Raw genomic sequence first — 17,927 nt, 5'->3', positions numbered from 1 at the left:
CTCGGGTCGCACATCATGCAACCGCGTGTGCGCCGCTGCGGCTTCACGCGAGTCTATCCAAGGATCACCAGCCTGCTTGGGGGGCGTGGTGCCTAGTCTCGTCGGCGAAGAAGGCGAGGCCGACGTCGATGCAAACGCTGCTGCCGGTGATATCTGGCGAGCTCTACTCCCGCGCCCCCTACCTGGCGTGCCCGATGTCGTCGCACGGTGCTCCGACACCGGGGGCGTGCGGTCACGGCCCCCTTTTAAGTTCGGCAGGGGCGTCGGGGTTCGCCCCGGCGATCACCGGCTCGGCCGATGGGCCCTGCGGGGCCGGCGAAATGATGTACTAGAGGTGCGTGCTAATCAAAGAACACATGCACGCACGTTTTTACCCAGGTTCGGGCCACCCGGAGGTGCAAAACCCTACGTCCTGCTTGTCTGAGCTGGTACTGATTGCAGATCAAGTGTTTACAAGTTGCCGGGTGAGTTCCCGGGTACTCTCTCCCTTTGGCTAAGTACTCCTTACTATTCTCTGCTAATGCTAGAGGCTAACATCGGGCTGATCGAACCCTTTGACCGTTGGCGAGGGTCCTCCTTTTATAGCCAAGGGATACCACAGGTGCCATGGTGCATGGGCTACAAATGTCGAGCGGAGAGGCATACAGCTCTCCCTCGGTGAGCTGGTGGCGCGCATGGACGCCACCTCCGCCGCTAGGGGTCTAAAACCCTAGAGTAGGATTGGACAGCCACTGTTTGCCTGACTTGGACGGGTAACGCCCCTCCTGTCGGCTCATTTAATGAGCCGTGCGCCTTACTCCTTGCCCCGATGGGGCCGCGCACCCCACGCCTGCCACGCGCCCACGTGGCGCTGTTGATCTGCTCACTGGGCCCCACCCTTGAGGTGGGGGCATGCGCCCGGGAACCCCCTATCCCGGCAAGTCGCTCCCCGGGAAGCGCTCGGGCCCAACGCACCCGGGAACCTCCCCCCGGGAAGCGGCGTCCCGGGAGGTGCCCAGGTGGGAATACTCCCCGAAGCCTCGCTAGCCCTTCCGGGCTAGTAGCTTGCCGGGCTGCTCGTAGCCGCTGCCCAGGATGGAACCTTCCCGGGAACTCGGGGACAGGGCCCACGCGTCACGCAGCGGTGGTACCCCGGGTGCCACTGGTGCGACAGTTGGACTACCTCAGCCTTATGCGCCTCGGCCTGCACTTCGCGTTGCGCCCTTAGCCGGGCCACCTCATCTCGGTGCTGCTCCACCAGCTGAGTCTTCTCCCCTATTTGGAAGACATGGATTACAAGAGTTCAAGACTGAAATGGATGCAATCCGAGATAAAGACTAAGTCATACCTTGCACTTCCGTGACGCGCTTTAGAAGCTCCGACACTTGTGCATCATCCCGGCTGTGTATGAAGGCACACGCTAGTTTTCACAATACATAGATAGCTCGACATAGCTTTTAGGTCGGCGGAAGTGTACTCACTCTTGTTCTGCTGTTCGGCCACCAAAGCCTTGTGCTTCGCTGCCAATTTCCGGTGTGATGCAAGCAAGAGTTTGAAGGTCGTGTTGCGTTTGTTCATACAGCTCTGCAAGAAGGTGATCCACAGTTAATTTTGTAGCAATCACAAGTCAGCAACTATAAGCTTCAGGCCGACTATTCTAAACCCGGCCTGAATCTTGAGGAATAGTGTTTGAAGTTTTTAAGTTTGAGGCCGACTATTCTAAACCCGGCCTGAATCTTGAGGAATAGTGTTTGAAGTTTTTAAGCTTCAGGCCGACTATTCTAAACCCGGCCTGAATCTCAGGGAATAGTGTTTGAAGTTTTTAAGCTTCAGACCGACTATTCTAAACCCGGCCTGAATCTCGGAGAATAGTGTTTGAAGTTTTTTGAACTAAGCTTCAGGCCTACTATTTCTTACTCGCCCTAAACCTCGGGGACTAGGAATGTATATGCTACAGATAGAATAAAAAACTTCAAGAGATTTTCGTACCTCGGCAGCTCGGCAGGATTCGAACAACGCAACCCTTGCCTGGAACATCTGGGCCGCCACCGACTCTGGAATTGCCGCCACAGGTGATGCCCCCACCAGAGCGTTCTGCTACGCTGTCTGGATGGTGCCGGAATTGACCTCGTAGCTGTCGGCGCTATTCCAGTCCATGACATGCTGGCCAAGAGATCCCCAGCTGTGCCCGCTCGTTGTCCTAAGAGGAACTCCTTGAGTACCCCGGATGGATGGCGAACCGGAGAAACTCGGAGGACGTTGTCCCGCCGGGATGGCTGAGCTCCGAGTCTTTTTAGCCCGAGCAGCCACTAACTGTGTCGGTTGCGGCTACGGCGGCGGTGGTGGCGGCCGCGTTGCTGTTACTTGAGGTTGTTGGGGCTGCGCTGCCGGCTGGCGAGGAGTATCCGTGGCCAACGGTTGCGGTTGCGCATCAGGCCTTGCCGGCGAAAGAGCAGCCCCAGCCGCTGATGTCCCGGCCGCTGATGTCCCAGCTTGAGCGACGCTCGAAGCGTCGATGCCAGGGCCGACATCCCGGACGGGAGATGTCGGATCTGCGGCGGTCTCGGTTTCTCCCGTGGCTTGAGTAGAAGGCTCTGCACGCGGAGACAAGGTTGCCGGGATCTCGGATGCGATACAGGTCTGAGACTGAGTAGCAGTCAAAGCCTCCCTGCAGGAATGGAATTTTGTTACCTTCATGTCCGTTAAGAAAAATACCAACATTAGAAATCGAAATGGCGTAAAGCTTACCTGACGACCATGGGTTTCGGCTTCAGTTGCCGGCCAGTGGTTTGCTTCTGCTTCATAGTCCTGGAAAGATCAGTGTCGGCAACGCGCATCTTGCCGGCCGACACCAGAGCAGCAGCAGGGGCCGCAGCAAGGCTCGGATCGTCCAAGTCAGTTGTTCCCGGACCAATGCAGGCATGAGTATTTTGGAGATAAGTAGTCTGATATCCATAAGAGTAGGTCGGGAGTTATTACCTACGGCACGTCGGGGGCCGGCATGAGGAATCGGCATGTGATCCTCCAAATCCGGGTCTTCCGGGTCAGCTCCCAAGCGATCGCTTCCGAAGCACTTGTCCGGCAAGTGCCCGTCCTCATTGCGCTGGAACGTGAATCTCTGCACAAAATTATAAGGTTACGCCGAGATAAGACATTATCGGTTGGAAGCCGGCATACAATCATGTCGGAAGAAAATCGAAGAAGCATGTAAACAAAAACATACCAAGGGCGCACGGTTCTTCCGGCTATACGGAACCATGCCCGACCCCAGTTCTCGGACAGGTTGGTCTTGGTAATCACCTTGACTCGGCGCCGGACCTCGAATTTATCCTGCATGATGGTTGAAACCCGGTTCGGGTCAAACCGGCCGCTGTGGAAACACATCTTATGTGTCCGGCGTTGGAGCGGGCAGACTCGCCGGAACACGAACGTGGCCAACAGATCGTCGGCCGTCATCCCGTTCTCCTTAAGCGCTATGATGCCGGCGTGAACCTCCGGGAGAGAATACTTGGGGTCATACCTCCAGTTCTTCTTCTCCTCCGGCAGACCGACTACGAATCCCAGCAAGTTGATTCTGTCGGTGTCGGAGGTGTTCTTGACATAAAAGAAGGTCTTGAGCCACTTCTTGCAGGACTCAAGACCTTGAATCCGAGAAAGACAGAACCCCGGCGGGGTATGACGGTGGCGGCGCCGCATTGGGTCATGGGCTTAACAGCGCTGGGATTGTCTTTGTCGGGAAGGACCTAGGGCCGGAACACAAAATATTTGGCCCACAAGTCAATGGATGACCAGAGGCCGAGATAACTCCCACAGTAGCTAACAAAGGCAGAGAGAGTGAGAATGGCATTGGCCAGAAGGTGGTGAGGCTGGAGGCCGAAGTGGTCAAGGAATTGCCGGATAAAGTCGCTAACCGGGAGCCCAAAGCCGCGTTCGAAATGCGAAACGAAGAAGACAAACTCACCGGGCTCGGGTGTCGGCACGACCTCGTCGCCGGGAATCCGGCACTCCACCTCCTCCGAGATGCGCCAGGTGCAGCGGAGCCAATCAATGTCCGCCGGAGACACATCGGAACCCTCCCAACCGGCACGCTCCGAACCGGCGTCTTCCTCGGTCTGCAGAACGGCGGGGTCGACGGCGGCAGCATCACGGGAAGAAGAATCCATGGCGAAAGAATAGATCTGGGTCAGCTCCGGCGAGAGAGTGGCAGAGCGAAGCGCGGGCGAGCAAGGGAACGGCAGCGAAAAGGCAGGCGAGCACGTGCAAGAACGCAGCCGCGAGCTTGGCTGCTGGAGGCTAGAAAACGTGGCGGCACTGGAGCTCCAAGCTTGCGACAATGGCGGACGCGCAAGAGCAGTGAAGGAGCTAGGGTTTCGGGTGGGGGGGGGAGTAAAAGAATCCCACCCGGTCCCCTTATTTATAGCCGGGGCGCAATCATGGGGCGCGGATCTTCCGCACCCAAGATCCTCGTGCCCAACGGTAAAACCGCGCATGATCGTGGAGGTGTTTAACCCCATAAACGGCGCACGCGCGCGGTTACTGTGCAACGTGGCGCAGTAAATCCCGCTAAATCCGGGGAGATAAAGCAATGGGTGGAAACTGAAATCCCCCCTCGTAATGGCCTGCCGGTTTTCCTGTCCGATGGGACGACACGTTCGCCTCAAAAGACGCACCAGAAGTACTTCTGGTCTTATCTTCCCGTTGTTAAAACGAGGCGCAGAATACGCATGCCAGGTGGCATTAATGTCGGCAGAAAAAGACTTTCTATTGCTGGCCGCGATAAAAAAGAGGAATCTCGGCTCAAAGCTGAAAATACCACGCTGACTAAAAGTGTCGGTTTTGCCAAATCTCGGCTAAGAAAGCTCGGGATTGTCTCGGCATTTTCCTTGGTCTAGCGCTCCTAGGCTCTGAGTTGTTTAAGTTTTGGGAAACTGTCGTGGCCCGACATCACTTCCCGCCGGACCGCAACAGCTTAGGGGACTAGTGTCGGGGGGTGACCCCGGGTAGGGTCATGACGACACATATTAGCCAGGATAGCAAGAGCAAACCCGGCGTAAGAAAGTACGCCGGCATCTTTGAGCCGCCTTAACAGCCAGCCGGTATACCAAAAGTGTGCCGGCATATCTATCTTGTCTTATGTGATTGCAGGACCAGCACAAACAATCTCATCTCGGCTAAGGCCGGGATGCGCCAACGGTACTATCCTGATCACATGGCGCAAAGAGCAGCGCCCCCTTTATGACGGAAAAGCAGTCATTGCTCACGTCGCCGTGCCGGGCGACTGCACAGTGACGCGCCGTAGAAGGACAGATGACGAAGGCCGGGGCATGGCTACAGTGCGTGCCACCTGACGGTACGAAAAGCACAAAGCTGCATTATCCCCTCCCGGACAATCCGGAGGGGACCATGGGGCGTACCCGGCGGGTCCGGCGATAGCTAGGGTTTGCTTTTGGTCCACATGTCAGTGTGACACCTTTGACCTATAAATAGAAGCACCACCCCTCCTGTGAGAAGGGTTCCTCACTTAGACATTCTTAGGAGTTCTCCTTCTTCCTCCTCTGATACAGCTCAAGGAGCATCATTGTAGCCCTTGTTATCTCGGATAATACAACAAAGCAGGAGTATGAGCTTTACCTCACCAAGAGGGCTCCGAACCTAGTTAAACACCGTGTGTTCTTACTCTGTGCATGGTTTACATCACGCCTTCCCTCCTCCGATTCTTCCTTCGTCCATCAGCCCCATCTCAAGCCATTTTATGGCATCTACCGTGACACGACCACGACAAAACCCGAATAACAAAAAACAAGAACCGAACCCGATACCCGAATAGACCGACAATTCGGTCCTTTTGGGTTCGGTTCGGTTCGGTTTTCAGTTTTCGGATTAAAAGTGCCCACCCTGAACGGGAAAGAGAGAAGTCAGTGGAGCGAGGGTTGATTTCAATAAAACTTAAGGGTTGAAATAGAAAATGGTCAAATGCTCATATCTGAGCCACAAGTCGAAAATCAGACGTCTCAAAATAGCTTAGTGCATGAGTACATCTGAAGGACTTAGCGCATGGCATACGCTCCCGGCATTGGCCCATGCGGTGAATATAGTTTTGCCAGGGGAGTCTGGGGTTCCGGTGGGTCGTAGATAGGTATAGGATAGGGGTTGGGGTGCTTACCCGATCTTCAGTTTCGGCGCCGGAGTCTTCACGGAAGCAGACGACGGCAAGGTTTCGAATAGAGGTATCCCGGCTTGGCTTCCGGCTCGCCGGCGTGGTGGCGGACGCTTGCGAGGGGCCAGTGGAGTTCATCGGCGTGGCGCGGTGAAGCGGGTTTGTCGCGCAGGGAGAAGGGTGGCGTCAGCGGTCGAGGTCCGTGGTTCGATGGGGAGGGATCCGGCCATCTCTTGCGAGGTGGGTTGGCTTGTCTCCAGATCTGGCGCAGGAGCAGCTCGGGGAGCTTCCTCTTTGGGAGGATCGCCCCCGACCGATGGTTGATTTGGTTTTAGATCCAGTTCTTGGTAACTGGTGGCTGCTGCGGTTTATTAACGCCAAATGGCAAGGGGCTGCTCCTGCTCCTGGTTTCCCGACGTGTGGTGTCTTCTTCGGCGGCGGAGGTTCGCCATGCTGCGCGGTGGCGAGGAAGAAGTCTCCAGAGACCTGTTTGCATTTGTTTGTGTGTTTGGGGCTTCTGTGCAATTTGGCTGCGACAGCTAGCGTCCTTTGGATATGGGGCGCGCTAGGCGTCGGCCGGCTGATCCGCACGCGGGATCGGCCAGCTCTACAGCCGTGCGATGCCTGCCGAATGGACGCACCTGATTAGAGATTAGTTTAGGTAAGCCCCGCACACCAGCGCGCATGCATCAGCTTTTGGAGCGCACATGCAGTCGCCCGAGTATCCGCAACATCCAGCATCGCACCTGCATTTGCAACAGCCTTAGCGTGCATGTAGCCGCCACAGAACCCGCTCGTGCATCGCCAACGCCCTGTCGCTTCCGTGCCTTCAACGCCCCTGCCCCTGCTGTGCTGCGCAGCAATGCCGCCGCTGCGGCCGCAACGCCTCTTGCCGACTCGTGTTCCCACCACTCGTCTCGTCTATCCGATGCGGCATGCCGCTGCAACCCAGTCATATATATACGTCCTTCCTCCGTTGGTCCCGCCGCCCGCCATCGACGACGTCACCATGCCCGTAATGTCGATGTAACCGAAGAAAAGTCAAGTGCATTTGATTTTGCTTTTATGTTTCAAATGCTGTTTTTAGATGCTACGAGCATGCATTTTGTTTTGCTACGTACACGAGCGCATTAGGTGGCGGTGCTGCAAGTGGGAGGCGCTGGTGTTGTGAGGCAAGGGTGACGGTGTTGCAAAGGGAGGAGCGCAATGCTGCGAGCGGAGCCGGAGGCGGCAGTGCTGGGAGGCAAGGGTGGTGGTGGTGCTGCAAGGAGGAGGTGGTGGTGCTGCGAACGGTAGCCGTCGATGCTGCAAGGAAAGGTAGCGGTGCTTCGAGGCAAGGGCGGCGGTGCTGCAAGGGGGGGCGGGGGTGGCGATGTCGCGAACGGTAGCCATAGATGCTGCAAGTGGGAGGTGGCGATGCTGCGAGGCAAGGGCGGCAGTGCTGCAAGGGGGAGGTGGCGGTGTTGCGAACGGAAGCCATCGATGCTGCAAGTGGGAGGTGGCGATGCGGCGAGGCAAGGGCGGCGGTGCTACAAGGGGGAGGTGGCAGTGTTGCGAACGGTAGCCATCAATGCTGCAAGAGGGAGGCGGTACTTCAATGAGGAGGCAGTGGTGCCGCGAGGTGAGGCCGGTGCTGCACGCCGGAGGCCAGCTGATTTCCATATGCAACTGCCCTTGTAAATTCCGCATGGTGATAGTTGTGCTTGGTTTTAGTTGGTAGTTAATGGCTACGCGCAAACAAACTATCTTAACCCACTGCCTTATCACCTGGAAGATAGATTTGAAATGAGATACTCCCTCTGTTCCATGATATATGTCGTCCACGCATTTCGAGGTCCAACTTTGACTATCAATTAGACAAACAAAATGTGAATTATGTGTTATAAAAATTAGTGGTCAAAACAAAAAATTTAAATGTGTGTGTGCCTTGTATTATGTAACGGAGGGAGTAGTTGAGAACCCACATATGAGAAAGCTGCGGTACGTATGAAAAGTTGAAATATACGTGTTGGCGTGAGACATGCAAGTCCGACCAGACCACGATCGGACTTGGTTTAATTAAGTACGCGTTCCGTAGTACTCCCTCCGTCCCGAAAAGATTGGCGCTGGCGGTCTTTTTGCAAAAACACCCCTTCCATTTCTTCTAATCAACCCTTGCTACGTCTCTTTACATACCTCTTTGTTTCTTTTTCTTCTTTTTTCGTCTCCCTTCCCCTCTGCCCTCTCATCTTCCTCCCGACCCCGAGACGCCGCTCCCCTCCCGACCCCGAGCGTCTCGGCTCGCCGATGCCGCGCTCCACCTCTCCTCCCAGCTCGACTCCACTCCCAGATCGCCTCCGCGCGCTCCCTCTCGCCAAGAATCGCCGGCGACAAAGGATGCCAAGAATCGCCGGAACCGGTGTCGGCGAGGCCAGATCCGACGGTTGCGGGGCCGGATCGGGAGGCAGAGAGGACGGTTCCGGCGGCGACGACGGTGTCTTCCAAGGTTAGTCCTTTATCATTGTTGGTCTCTGTTCTTGTCTTGTTTCTTTCCTTCTTGTTGTCCTGTTCGACAATTGTTGCAGCTGGGTGCTTTTGCTTGCCGTTGCTGTTGGCCCTTGAACGAGTTTCTTTTTCTCGTCCCGTGTTAACAGGACAACGCTGGAGGCCGAGACGGCGGCATCGGCGGGCGGATGTTCGCGGACGGCGCGATGGCGGGGTACGCGGAGGCCCAGAATGACAGCCGGTCGGGGAGCGACCACCTGGACGCCATCTTCGGCGTCAGAGACCACGACGCCGAGCCCAGCAACCCCCGCAAACGGAAGAAGCGTAAAAGCCCCGCTCATAGCCCATGCCCGCATCCTTCTCTCTCTCCGCCTTTTTTCTCTTGTCCTCTCATGCATGGATTCGTCCGCGTTGTGTAGGCTGTTCAAGGAGTGCCCCCACCCAGACGAGAAGCAGCGCGCCGAGCTCAGCATGAGGCTTTCCCTAGATGCACGGCAGGTCAAGTTCTGGTTCCAGAACCGTCGCACCCAGATGAAGGTAAATTACTTGCGACGAATCGAACCATTTTCATTTAGTTTTCCAGCCAGTACATATAGGTGGCTTTGTGGTTTCTCTCCGTGCCAAGACGCAACTGGAGCGGGGCACGCAACTGGAGCGGCACGAGAACGCCCTGCTGAAGCAGGAGAATGACAAGCTGTATGGCAGCACCTACGCATTGAGAATGCACGGCTCAAGGATGAACTCAACCGAGTCTGTGCCCTTGCCACCAAGTTCCTTGGCAAACCTGTATTCCTCATGTCACCGCTCCAGCTGCAGCCACACCTGTCAATGCAGACTTTGAGGAGTATCACTTCTTCCTGCCGGGTATGGGCATGAAGCCTGCTGGGTTTGTTTTTGAGGCCTCAAGGGAGTCCGGCCTGGTCATCATCGACAACAGCGTTGCACTTGTAGAAACCCTTATGGACGAGGTTCGAACCCATACCACCTTTTCTCTTTATAAGTTTGATCCTATTTATAGAAGAGTTTTATTATGCTGATTTTGCTATTGCTCCATTCATTTCACAGAGACGGTGGTCTGACATGTTCTCGTGCATGATTGCCAAGGCCACAATCCTCGAGGAGGTTTCTACCGGCATTGCCGGAAGCAGAAATGGCTCGTTGCTGCTGGTCAGTGCCTAATTATCCCCAATGTTCATCACATGCATGGAGTGTATAACATGTGACCTCTGACTTGTTAACTTCGCTTGTGTTTCTTGCAACAGATGAAGGCTGAACTACAGGTGCTCTCACCTTTGGTCCCCATCAGGGAGGTTATATTTCTCATGTTTTGCAAGCAGCTGGCTGAAGGTGCCTGGGCAGTAGTGGATGTATCTATTGATGGATTGATGAGAGATCAAAATTCTGTGTTGAGAAATAGCAATGCATACTTGAGAATATTCTGGACTACTCTGGATAATTGGAGAGTGTTGGGAATTAGTTATGCATATTTGAGAAGATTCCAGAATAGTTTGGATTAGTGGAGGAGAAGATATTTACAAGGAGCTTTCCAGTGAATATGAGAAGATATGAATATTCTAGAAGCCTTGAGAGGTTACTTGAAGAGTGTTGCAATTTACCATGAAAGGACATAGTTAAGATAAGTTTCAAGAATAAGTGAGAATTCTCTAGAACTAGGATACATGTAGAGTATTCTAGAGAATTGTAGTGGGATGTACTACATGGTCTTGTACAAGTATAAATAGAGGTGCCCCCACCTCATAAGTGTACCACAATCACCACAAGTAGTGTATCACCACACCAAGTAGAGAAGTGAGCTACCATGGTAGGGTTGTGTGTAGGGTAGCCACTAAAGAGAGTGTTGTACCAACATTAAAATAGTGAATAAAGTGTTGAGTTTCCACAAGTTTGATATCCCAAGTAGTGTAGTGTGCAAAGGTCCTCAAGAGTGGGTGTTAGGGTCGCCGCCCGTAAAATCTCTACAGTTGGTATCAGAGCAGGTTGGTCGGGACCATTTGGGGAGGAGTCATCAGCCGGTGCAGTGGTAAGCGTATGACGCTTACATAGCTCAGTGTGTCACTGAGAGGCGCTAAGTGAGATTCTGCCGGAGCACAGTCTGGGACTGTGGAAATCACTGGTCTGGGACCAAGTGAAGTGGACGCGGGGCGTCAATCGAGATGGCGGATCTCATGATCACAGGCAATGGCATGTGGAGGCTTAATAGTCATAACTATGGCTATTGGCAGACTTGCATGGAGTCCTATCTGCAAGGTCATGACCTATGGGAGGTCATTGCGGGCACCGAGACAACTCCTCCAGAGAATGCAGAAGCTTTGCGGAAGTGGCGCATCAAGGTAGGCAAAGCTATGTTCGTGCTGAAGACGACGATTGAGGAGGACCTAGTGGAGCACATCAGAGATGCAAAGACACCTAAGGAGGCTTGGGACACATTGGCGAAGCTGTTCTCAAGGAAGAACGAAGCACGACTTCAGCTCCTAGAAAATGAGCTCGCAGATGAGAAGGTGAGTGAGGCTCGGATGAGGAGAATCATCATCCATGGTCTTAGACCCGAATACAATGGGTTCATGGCTGCGGTGATGGGATGGCCTACTCAACCTTCAGTAGTGGAGCTGGAGAATTTATTGGCTAATCAAGAGGAGCTAGCCAAGCAGATGGGCAGTATCACCTTTAAAGAAAGAGATGGAGAGGATGCGCTTTTCACCTATAGGAAGAAGAGTCCCCTAAGGAGCCGAGAAGCGGTGAAGGAGAAGTGGACGAAAGATGAGAGGTGGTACCCAAGGGAGAGCAACTATTCAGGGGGAGCTCAAAGAAGAAAAGAAGATCAGCGGAAGTTGATATATGAAAGGAGAAAGAAAGGCGAGTGTTTTAATTGTGGCAAGAGTGGCCATCTTGCTAGGGATTGTTGGAGTCCAAAGAAGCACTCGGAGAAAGAAGTGGTGACTATGGCAGATGTGGTCTTAGAGGAGGAAGAGTGGGATGCTCAAGAAGGATTAAGCATGATGGAAGACGAAGTCTATTTTGTTGAAGACCTAACTAAAGGTGAGCATCCATCAATCCAAGGTGTGGATCTAGAAGAATCTAGAGAGGATGAGGATGAAGAGGAATGGGATGCTGAAGGTGGCTCCTTCATAGAGGATTTAGAAGAATCCGGAGAAGAAGAGAATGATAAAGAAGAAGAATGGAATGGTGAAGGTGGCTTCTTCATGGAGGATCTAGAAGAATCCGAAGAAGAAGAGAATGATAAAGAAGAAGAATGGAATGGTGAAGGTGGCTTCTTCATGGAGGATCTAGAAGAATCTGGAGAAGAGGAAAATGATGATGAAGAAGAATGTGATATAGAAAATGGCTTATTCACCGAGGTGAGAAATCTAAAACCCATGCATGAGCTTCCAGTGTTTGGATATGACAATGACGACGGAGACTTGGAGGATCATGAGGATAAACCAAAGAAACAAGGGCTTATACATTATGTGGACGAGAAGCCACGTGAGAAATCTAAGTATAACAGAGATGGTGATGGAACATTAGTCGTGCAAGATGATCCATCAATGAAGGTAATGGAGAACAAATGCATGGATCAACTTAGAGTCAAGGAATCCCAACGGAGTCAACACGAGGCCAAGAAACATGAAGTATGGAGGACAAAGCCACCAGATCTGAGGTATGTCCGTGGTTCTCTTTCTCAAGTATTTTCATACATGGAAATAAAAAAGGCTCAAGTTTGGATAAGGACAAAGAAGAGAACTGAGCTGCAAAAATGCAATGAGGTTAAAAAGAACTCAATGCACGAAGAAAAGAAGAAAGTTCGCAATGGAAGAGCTCAGAAGATCCAAGGACATCATTGAAGAGATGATTGGGAGTCAAGTATGCATTGAGGGGGAGTGTTGAGAAATAGCAATGCATACTTGAGAATATTCTGGACTACTCTGGATAATTGGAGAGTGTTGGGAATTAGTTATGCATATTTGAGAAGATTCCAGAATAGTTTGGATTAGTGGAGGAGAAGATATTTACAAGGAGCTTTCCAGTGAATATGAGAAGATATGAATATTCTGGAAGTCTTGAGAGGTTACTTGAAGAGTGTTGCAATTTACCATGAAAGGACATAGTTAAGATAAGTTTCAAGAATAAGTGAGAATTCTCTAGAACTAGGATACATGTAGAGTATTCTAGAGAATTGTAGTGGGATGTACTACATGGTCTTGTACAAGTATAAATAGAGGTGCCCCCACCTCATAAGTGTACCACAATCACCACAAGTAGTGTATCACCACACCAAGTAGAGAAGTGAGCTACCATGGTAGGGTTGTGTGTAGGGTAGCCACTAAAGAGAGTGTTGTACCAACATTAAAATAGTGAATAAAGTGTTGAGTTTTCACAAGTTTGATATCCCAAGTAGTGTAGTGTGCAAAGGTCCTCAAGAGTGGGTGTTAGGGTCGCCGCCCGTAAAATCTCTACATTCTGCTACAACATCCACAGCTGCAAATTTGAAGTGCAGGAGGCTACCTTCTGGCTGTGTCATGCAAGACACTCCCAATGGCTTCTGCAAGGTAATATCCAGTTACATTGTTACAAACTTTATGTTTCAAATAGCTCACTCAGATTCTCTTAGGCCTGCCCTTCTAAAATAAATAATATCTGGGACTATAAATTAGGGCTATCTGCCACATTAGTGCAAAGAAATGTAGGCATATTCAAAGCTAATGGAGCTGTCGCTGTAGTTTGGAACTGGGACTCTTACATCAAACTAACTGGTCAAAGTTTACCCCGAAGCATTAGAAGTAACCATGTTTGTTACTCTGCACTACCACTGTGTCTTCTCTCAGAACTTGGGGACAGCAGCGTTGTTTTCGAGAGTATTTTGTTTAATCTTGTTGATTAGTTTATGATGTGATTTGGTGATGCCCATGCAACATAGTGCTAAAAATGATCTACTCCTTCTTAGAATCATCTAACTTGAACACCATCTACAGGAGTACAAGATCTGCTCCATATCTGGAATCCATATCAAGATAAGTAGTCCTACTGTACTCTCTCTTTTCTGATTGCTAGGAGTATACTGTATATATGCTGATTGCTGTATATGTTGGAGATATGCCCTAGAGGCAATCATGTGATGATGTTATTTCCTATGTATTCATGAGTTATTTGTCCTTGAACATCATCACTGATATGTATCAATAAATACGTGATTTGTTTGTGAAACTATGTATTCTATGATGTTGTTCTAATGGTCCCTGGTCATTGAGGTTATGCGGACACATAACCTAGACTAGCAATGTGAATCAGTGTGATGACTATGTTTCACAAGTCATAGGGCAAGGTGTTGCCGACTGATAGCATGGACTCGACAATGAGATTGTTGAGTTGGACAGACCCGCACTGAGACACAACGAGATGATTGTCATTTGTTAGTCTCAAGTACGATGTATATGCCAGTCCTAGACCTGAGGTCATCGTATGAGCTTGGAATGTGAATCGGCCTACTTAGGGGTTGCCAAACGCTACTCCGTAACTGGGTGGTTATAAAGGTAGCTTTCGGGTTTGCTGAGAAGCATGCTGCGAGTCATGGTTGATCAAGATGGGATTTGCCCCTCCTGTTCGGAGAGATATCTCTGGGCCCTCTCGAGTGATCAGATTCGGAAAGCATGGCCATGCGACTTGGGTTAAGTGTTAACCCGTTCGGGAATCTGTATCACAGGAACGAGAAGAGACTCGAGCTATCCACAAGGATGACACGCACTCGCCTTGAGCTCGACACACATATCGCGAGGCAAAAGGAATGTTGCATATGACACATTGTATGGTTCGTCAATATACCTTGTGGTTACTCGGGAGTTGGCACGTGCTGCTAGGCGCCGCTACCAACTATCGACTTGAGTCGGTGCCAGTGGACGAGCAAGGTGTTACTCGGGCCCGCAGTCCGAGCTCGTAGTCGTGGCCGACTGACCGCGAACCTGAAGGGTCACACGCTTAAGGGGTGGGAACCGAGTTGGATCGGATCCAACTCGTATCGGGCTTGGACTCCTAATGGGCCTCAAGTGTTGAGCCCACTAGGGACGTCTATATAAGTGGAGGAGACCAACCCGTCTAGGGTTAACCCCAGTTCAGACGCGAGTTAGACTCGGCCGTCGCACCTCCACGCCCAAAGCCTTGCGATCGGATCTAGCAGTCCGCCGCACGGAGTTCCTCCCTGTACGTGTGGATACCTCGGAGGCGCTGCACCTGCGGCGCTTGGACGAACTGTTCGTGGGATCGGCGAGGAGGAGCAGGCTGTTCGACTACTCGGCATCGACGCGCTACATCGACTCTACTTCCGCTACGGGTCTGCGCGTCTAGTGGTAATCTCGTGATCCATTATCTACAGCATTGATCCGGGCGGAAGCGGTAGAAAATTTTATTTTGTGCTAGCGTAGCATACCGTGTTCCCCAACAGTGGTATCAGAGCCGATGCTGTCTGTTTTGGATTCGAATTGCGTGCATAAGTGTTATGCGGTTAGTAGTAGATGTGATCTATTGCTATCTTGGTGGTCGATCTAAGTGTTAGATCGGTTTTGTACTCAATCGATTGGATCGATTGTACTCGGGGATCATGGATATTCGATTCTGATAATCGTGATGTAGAAGGTCGTGACACAACATACTCCTACCGGTCGGATTTCCGCCATCGGAGTAGACAGTGAAACATAAATCCGGATACAATTCATGAGATCAATGCGATTGATCGAATCGGAATAGAAATCCATGAAGAAATCCATGAAATCCATGAAGGAAATCCGGATACAATTCATGGGACCGCCGTGCTATCTATTCGTAGCGCCTTAGTTGTCGTTGCGAGTTCACATCAATTCGGTAGAATAGGTTTCTACGCTTAACTTGTTTTTGCAGGATTGATGTGAATAGTATGGCTCATATGTATGTGATGCATGTGTGTAATATTGGCATGACCTGCGTGTCATGAGTTTGTCAGCCAGGCTGGAGCCAAGGTGCTGTCTTTATAATTGTATAACGACCTGCGTGTCGACATTTGATGTCATTCTCCATGTAAATTCTTTGCTAGATACTAGGTGTAGTCATTTAGTATGAATTGGACGACGTGTGCACCATGGCGGCTTGATGAACAGGTTCATGGAGATGGAGATCACCATGAAGAACAGAGCCATACTATTTCACATGTTAATTTGATTATCTGTGATGGTTATTGCTTTGTTTACTCCTATGCATGTTATTGTGTTAGAGTAGAATGATCCCTCAAAGAATGTCAAGTTTATTTACCTCCCCAATAGCTGCAACACCACAAGACAAGTACATTTGGTGATGGGCTCATGAAATTGGGGTATCACCATTTTTCCTTGTCGTTGGTGATGTTCGTGTCGGACACTTACATGCGAAGCTTTGGTTAACTTGACGGGGCTATCAAAACGGTTTTGGGCCTCGAGGTGAAAGGAGTCGGAGCCGGGGCAAGTGTTGCCTACCGACTAACAAGAGTCGTATAGAGATACGATTGGCAAGAGTTGCCTACCGAGTGATTCAATCGGCTAGCAGTGATGCTAAAGCTCACTAGACGATTGGTTGATCTTGGATCTTGAATCACTAATGATCAATGGAGGGATGTTGATTTTAGTGGGAGTATATTTCTATTAAATTGTTTAATATGAATTACTCTTCATGAATACTTGTCTTAGTGTTTTTGCATTTTCTGTTGTAGATCAATGGCACCACCTCAATTGTCCAGTTTTGCTTTGAGATCTGTTCTTGAGAAAGATAAACTAAATGGAACTAACTTCACCAACTGGTATCGGAACCTGAGAATCGTTCTCAGGCACGATAAGAAAGAACATGTCATAGAGAACCCACTTCCAGAGGAGCCGGCTGATAATGCCACTGCTGCTGTTAGAAACGCCTATCAACGCTCATGTGATGAGTCGATTGAGATCAGCTGTCTGATGCTTGCCTATATGGAGCCCGAACTGCAGCAGCAGTTTGAGAATGTTGAGGCTTTCGATATGATCGAGACTCTCAAAGGCATGTTTCAGACTCAGGCTAGGACCGAAAGATTTAATGTCTGGAGGTCCTTCCTGGAGACTAAGCTGAAAGAAGGCGAACCCTTGAGCCCACATGTAATCAAGTTGGTTGGTTACACGCAAAGCTTGGAGAAGCTGGGCTTTCCGCTGAGCCAAGAGTTGGCCACGGATACAATTCTGGCATCTCTTCCGCCAAGCTATGCGCAGTTCGTTCAGAACTACCATATGCATGGCATGGAAAAGAAAGTCACTGAATTGCATGGGATGCTTAAAACAGCAGAGGAGGATATCAAGAAAAATACCAAGCAAGTGTTGCTGGTACAGGGAAAGCCAAAGTTCAAGAAAAATTCTTGGGCTAAGAAGAAGGCAAAGAAGGGAAAGGCTAAGGATGTGATCCCGACCCCTGCCCCTGCTGCGCCTAAGGCTGGACCGGACTCAGAGACCGTATGCTTTTTCTGCAAAGGCACCGGTCATTGGAAGAGGAACTGCAGCAAGTACCAGGCCCACGTGGCAAAGAAGGGTGGAAGTGTGACTTCTACTTCAGGTACGGTTGTTGTATATGTTATAGACATTTATCTTGCTGATGCACCTAACAGCTCTTGGGTATTGGATACCGGATCGGTTGTTCACATTTGCAACTCGATGCAGGGGCTGGCAAGGACTAGGAGCGTCGCAAGTGGAGAGGTTGACATAAGGGTTGGCAATAAAGCAAGAGTTGCAGCGTTGGCCGCCGGGACTATGCAACTTCATTTACCTTCTGGATTTGTTATGGAATTAGATAATTGTTATTATGTTCCTGCTTTAAGTCGAAACATTATATCTGTCTCAAAGTTGTTGAGTCACGGTTATGAATTCAATATTAAGGGCAATGGTTGTTCTTTTTATTTGAAGGATATGTTTTACGGCTTTGCACCTGTTGCGAACGGGTTATTCATCCTTAATCTTGAAGGAGAATCTGTCTATAACATTAATGTCAAGAGGCGCAAGCCTAACGATCTGAATCAAACCTATTTTTGGCATTGTCGTTTGGGTCACATAAGTGACAAACGCATGAAGAAGCTCCATGGAGATGGACTTTTAACATCGTTTGATTATGAATCATTCGAGACATGCGAGTCTTGTCTACTAGGCAAGATGACCAAATCGCCTTTTGCAAAGAGTTGCGAGAGGGCGACCGACTTGTTGGAACTCATACATACTGATGTGTGTGGACCAATGAGCACGACAGCTAGAGGAGGTTATCAATACTTCATAACATTCACTGA

The 17,927-nt window shown here is 50.7% G+C and overlaps 2 protein-coding genes, 1 long non-coding RNA gene and 1 pseudogene across 3 annotated transcripts; 3 read left to right on the top strand and 1 right to left on the bottom strand.

The window, feature by feature from the left end:
- Window positions 1-932: 932 nt before the first annotated feature.
- On the bottom strand, window positions 933-3,012 carry LOC112271964. Its single transcript, XR_002965559.1, has 5 exons — window positions 2,728-3,012; window positions 1,969-2,647; window positions 1,461-1,563; window positions 1,328-1,380; window positions 933-1,254 (listed from the first exon to the last, which is right to left on the bottom strand). It is a non-coding gene; the product is annotated as an uncharacterized LOC112271964 (long non-coding RNA).
- Window positions 3,013-7,154: 4,142 nt separating this feature from the next.
- LOC106866380 lies at window positions 7,155-9,454 on the top strand (annotated as a pseudogene).
- Window positions 9,455-9,479: 25 nt separating this feature from the next.
- Window positions 9,480-13,770, top strand: LOC112268551 (homeobox-leucine zipper protein ROC5-like). The gene is made up of 5 exons (XM_024462272.1): window positions 9,480-9,588; window positions 9,686-9,787; window positions 9,883-10,018; window positions 13,097-13,188; window positions 13,612-13,770. Exons 1-5 carry the CDS (start codon window positions 9,487-9,489, stop codon window positions 13,681-13,683), a joined length of 504 nt encoding a protein of 167 aa, XP_024318040.1. The 5' UTR covers window positions 9,480-9,486; the 3' UTR covers window positions 13,684-13,770.
- Window positions 13,771-15,847: 2,077 nt separating this feature from the next.
- Window positions 15,848-17,405, top strand: LOC112271963. The gene is made up of 2 exons (XM_024462271.1): window positions 15,848-17,206; window positions 17,311-17,405. Exons 1-2 carry the CDS (start codon window positions 16,351-16,353, stop codon window positions 17,325-17,327), a joined length of 873 nt encoding a protein of 290 aa, XP_024318039.1. The 5' UTR covers window positions 15,848-16,350; the 3' UTR covers window positions 17,328-17,405.
- Window positions 17,406-17,927: the final 522 nt, after the last annotated feature.

The sequence above is a fragment of the Brachypodium distachyon genome, chromosome 3 (assembly GCF_000005505.3).
Source record: "Brachypodium distachyon strain Bd21 chromosome 3, Brachypodium_distachyon_v3.0, whole genome shotgun sequence".
Classification (NCBI taxonomy): domain Eukaryota; kingdom Viridiplantae; phylum Streptophyta; class Magnoliopsida; order Poales; family Poaceae; genus Brachypodium; species Brachypodium distachyon.
This window is presented reverse-complemented; position numbering and strand designations above follow the sequence as displayed.

Coding starts and splice junctions, on each gene's coding strand:
- LOC112268551 (XM_024462272.1), top strand. CDS start 9,487: ATGGGCATGAAGCCTGCTGGGTTTGTTTTTGAGGCCTCAAGGGAGTCC. Junction 9,589..9,685: donor TAGAAACCCTTATGGACGAG/GTTCGAACCCAT, acceptor TTCATTTCACAG/AGACGGTGGTCTGACATGTT. Junction 10,019..13,096: donor TGGATTGATGAGAGATCAAA/ATTCTGTGTTGA, acceptor TAAAATCTCTAC/ATTCTGCTACAACATCCACA.
- LOC112271963 (XM_024462271.1), top strand. CDS start 16,351: ATGGCACCACCTCAATTGTCCAGTTTTGCTTTGAGATCTGTTCTTGAG.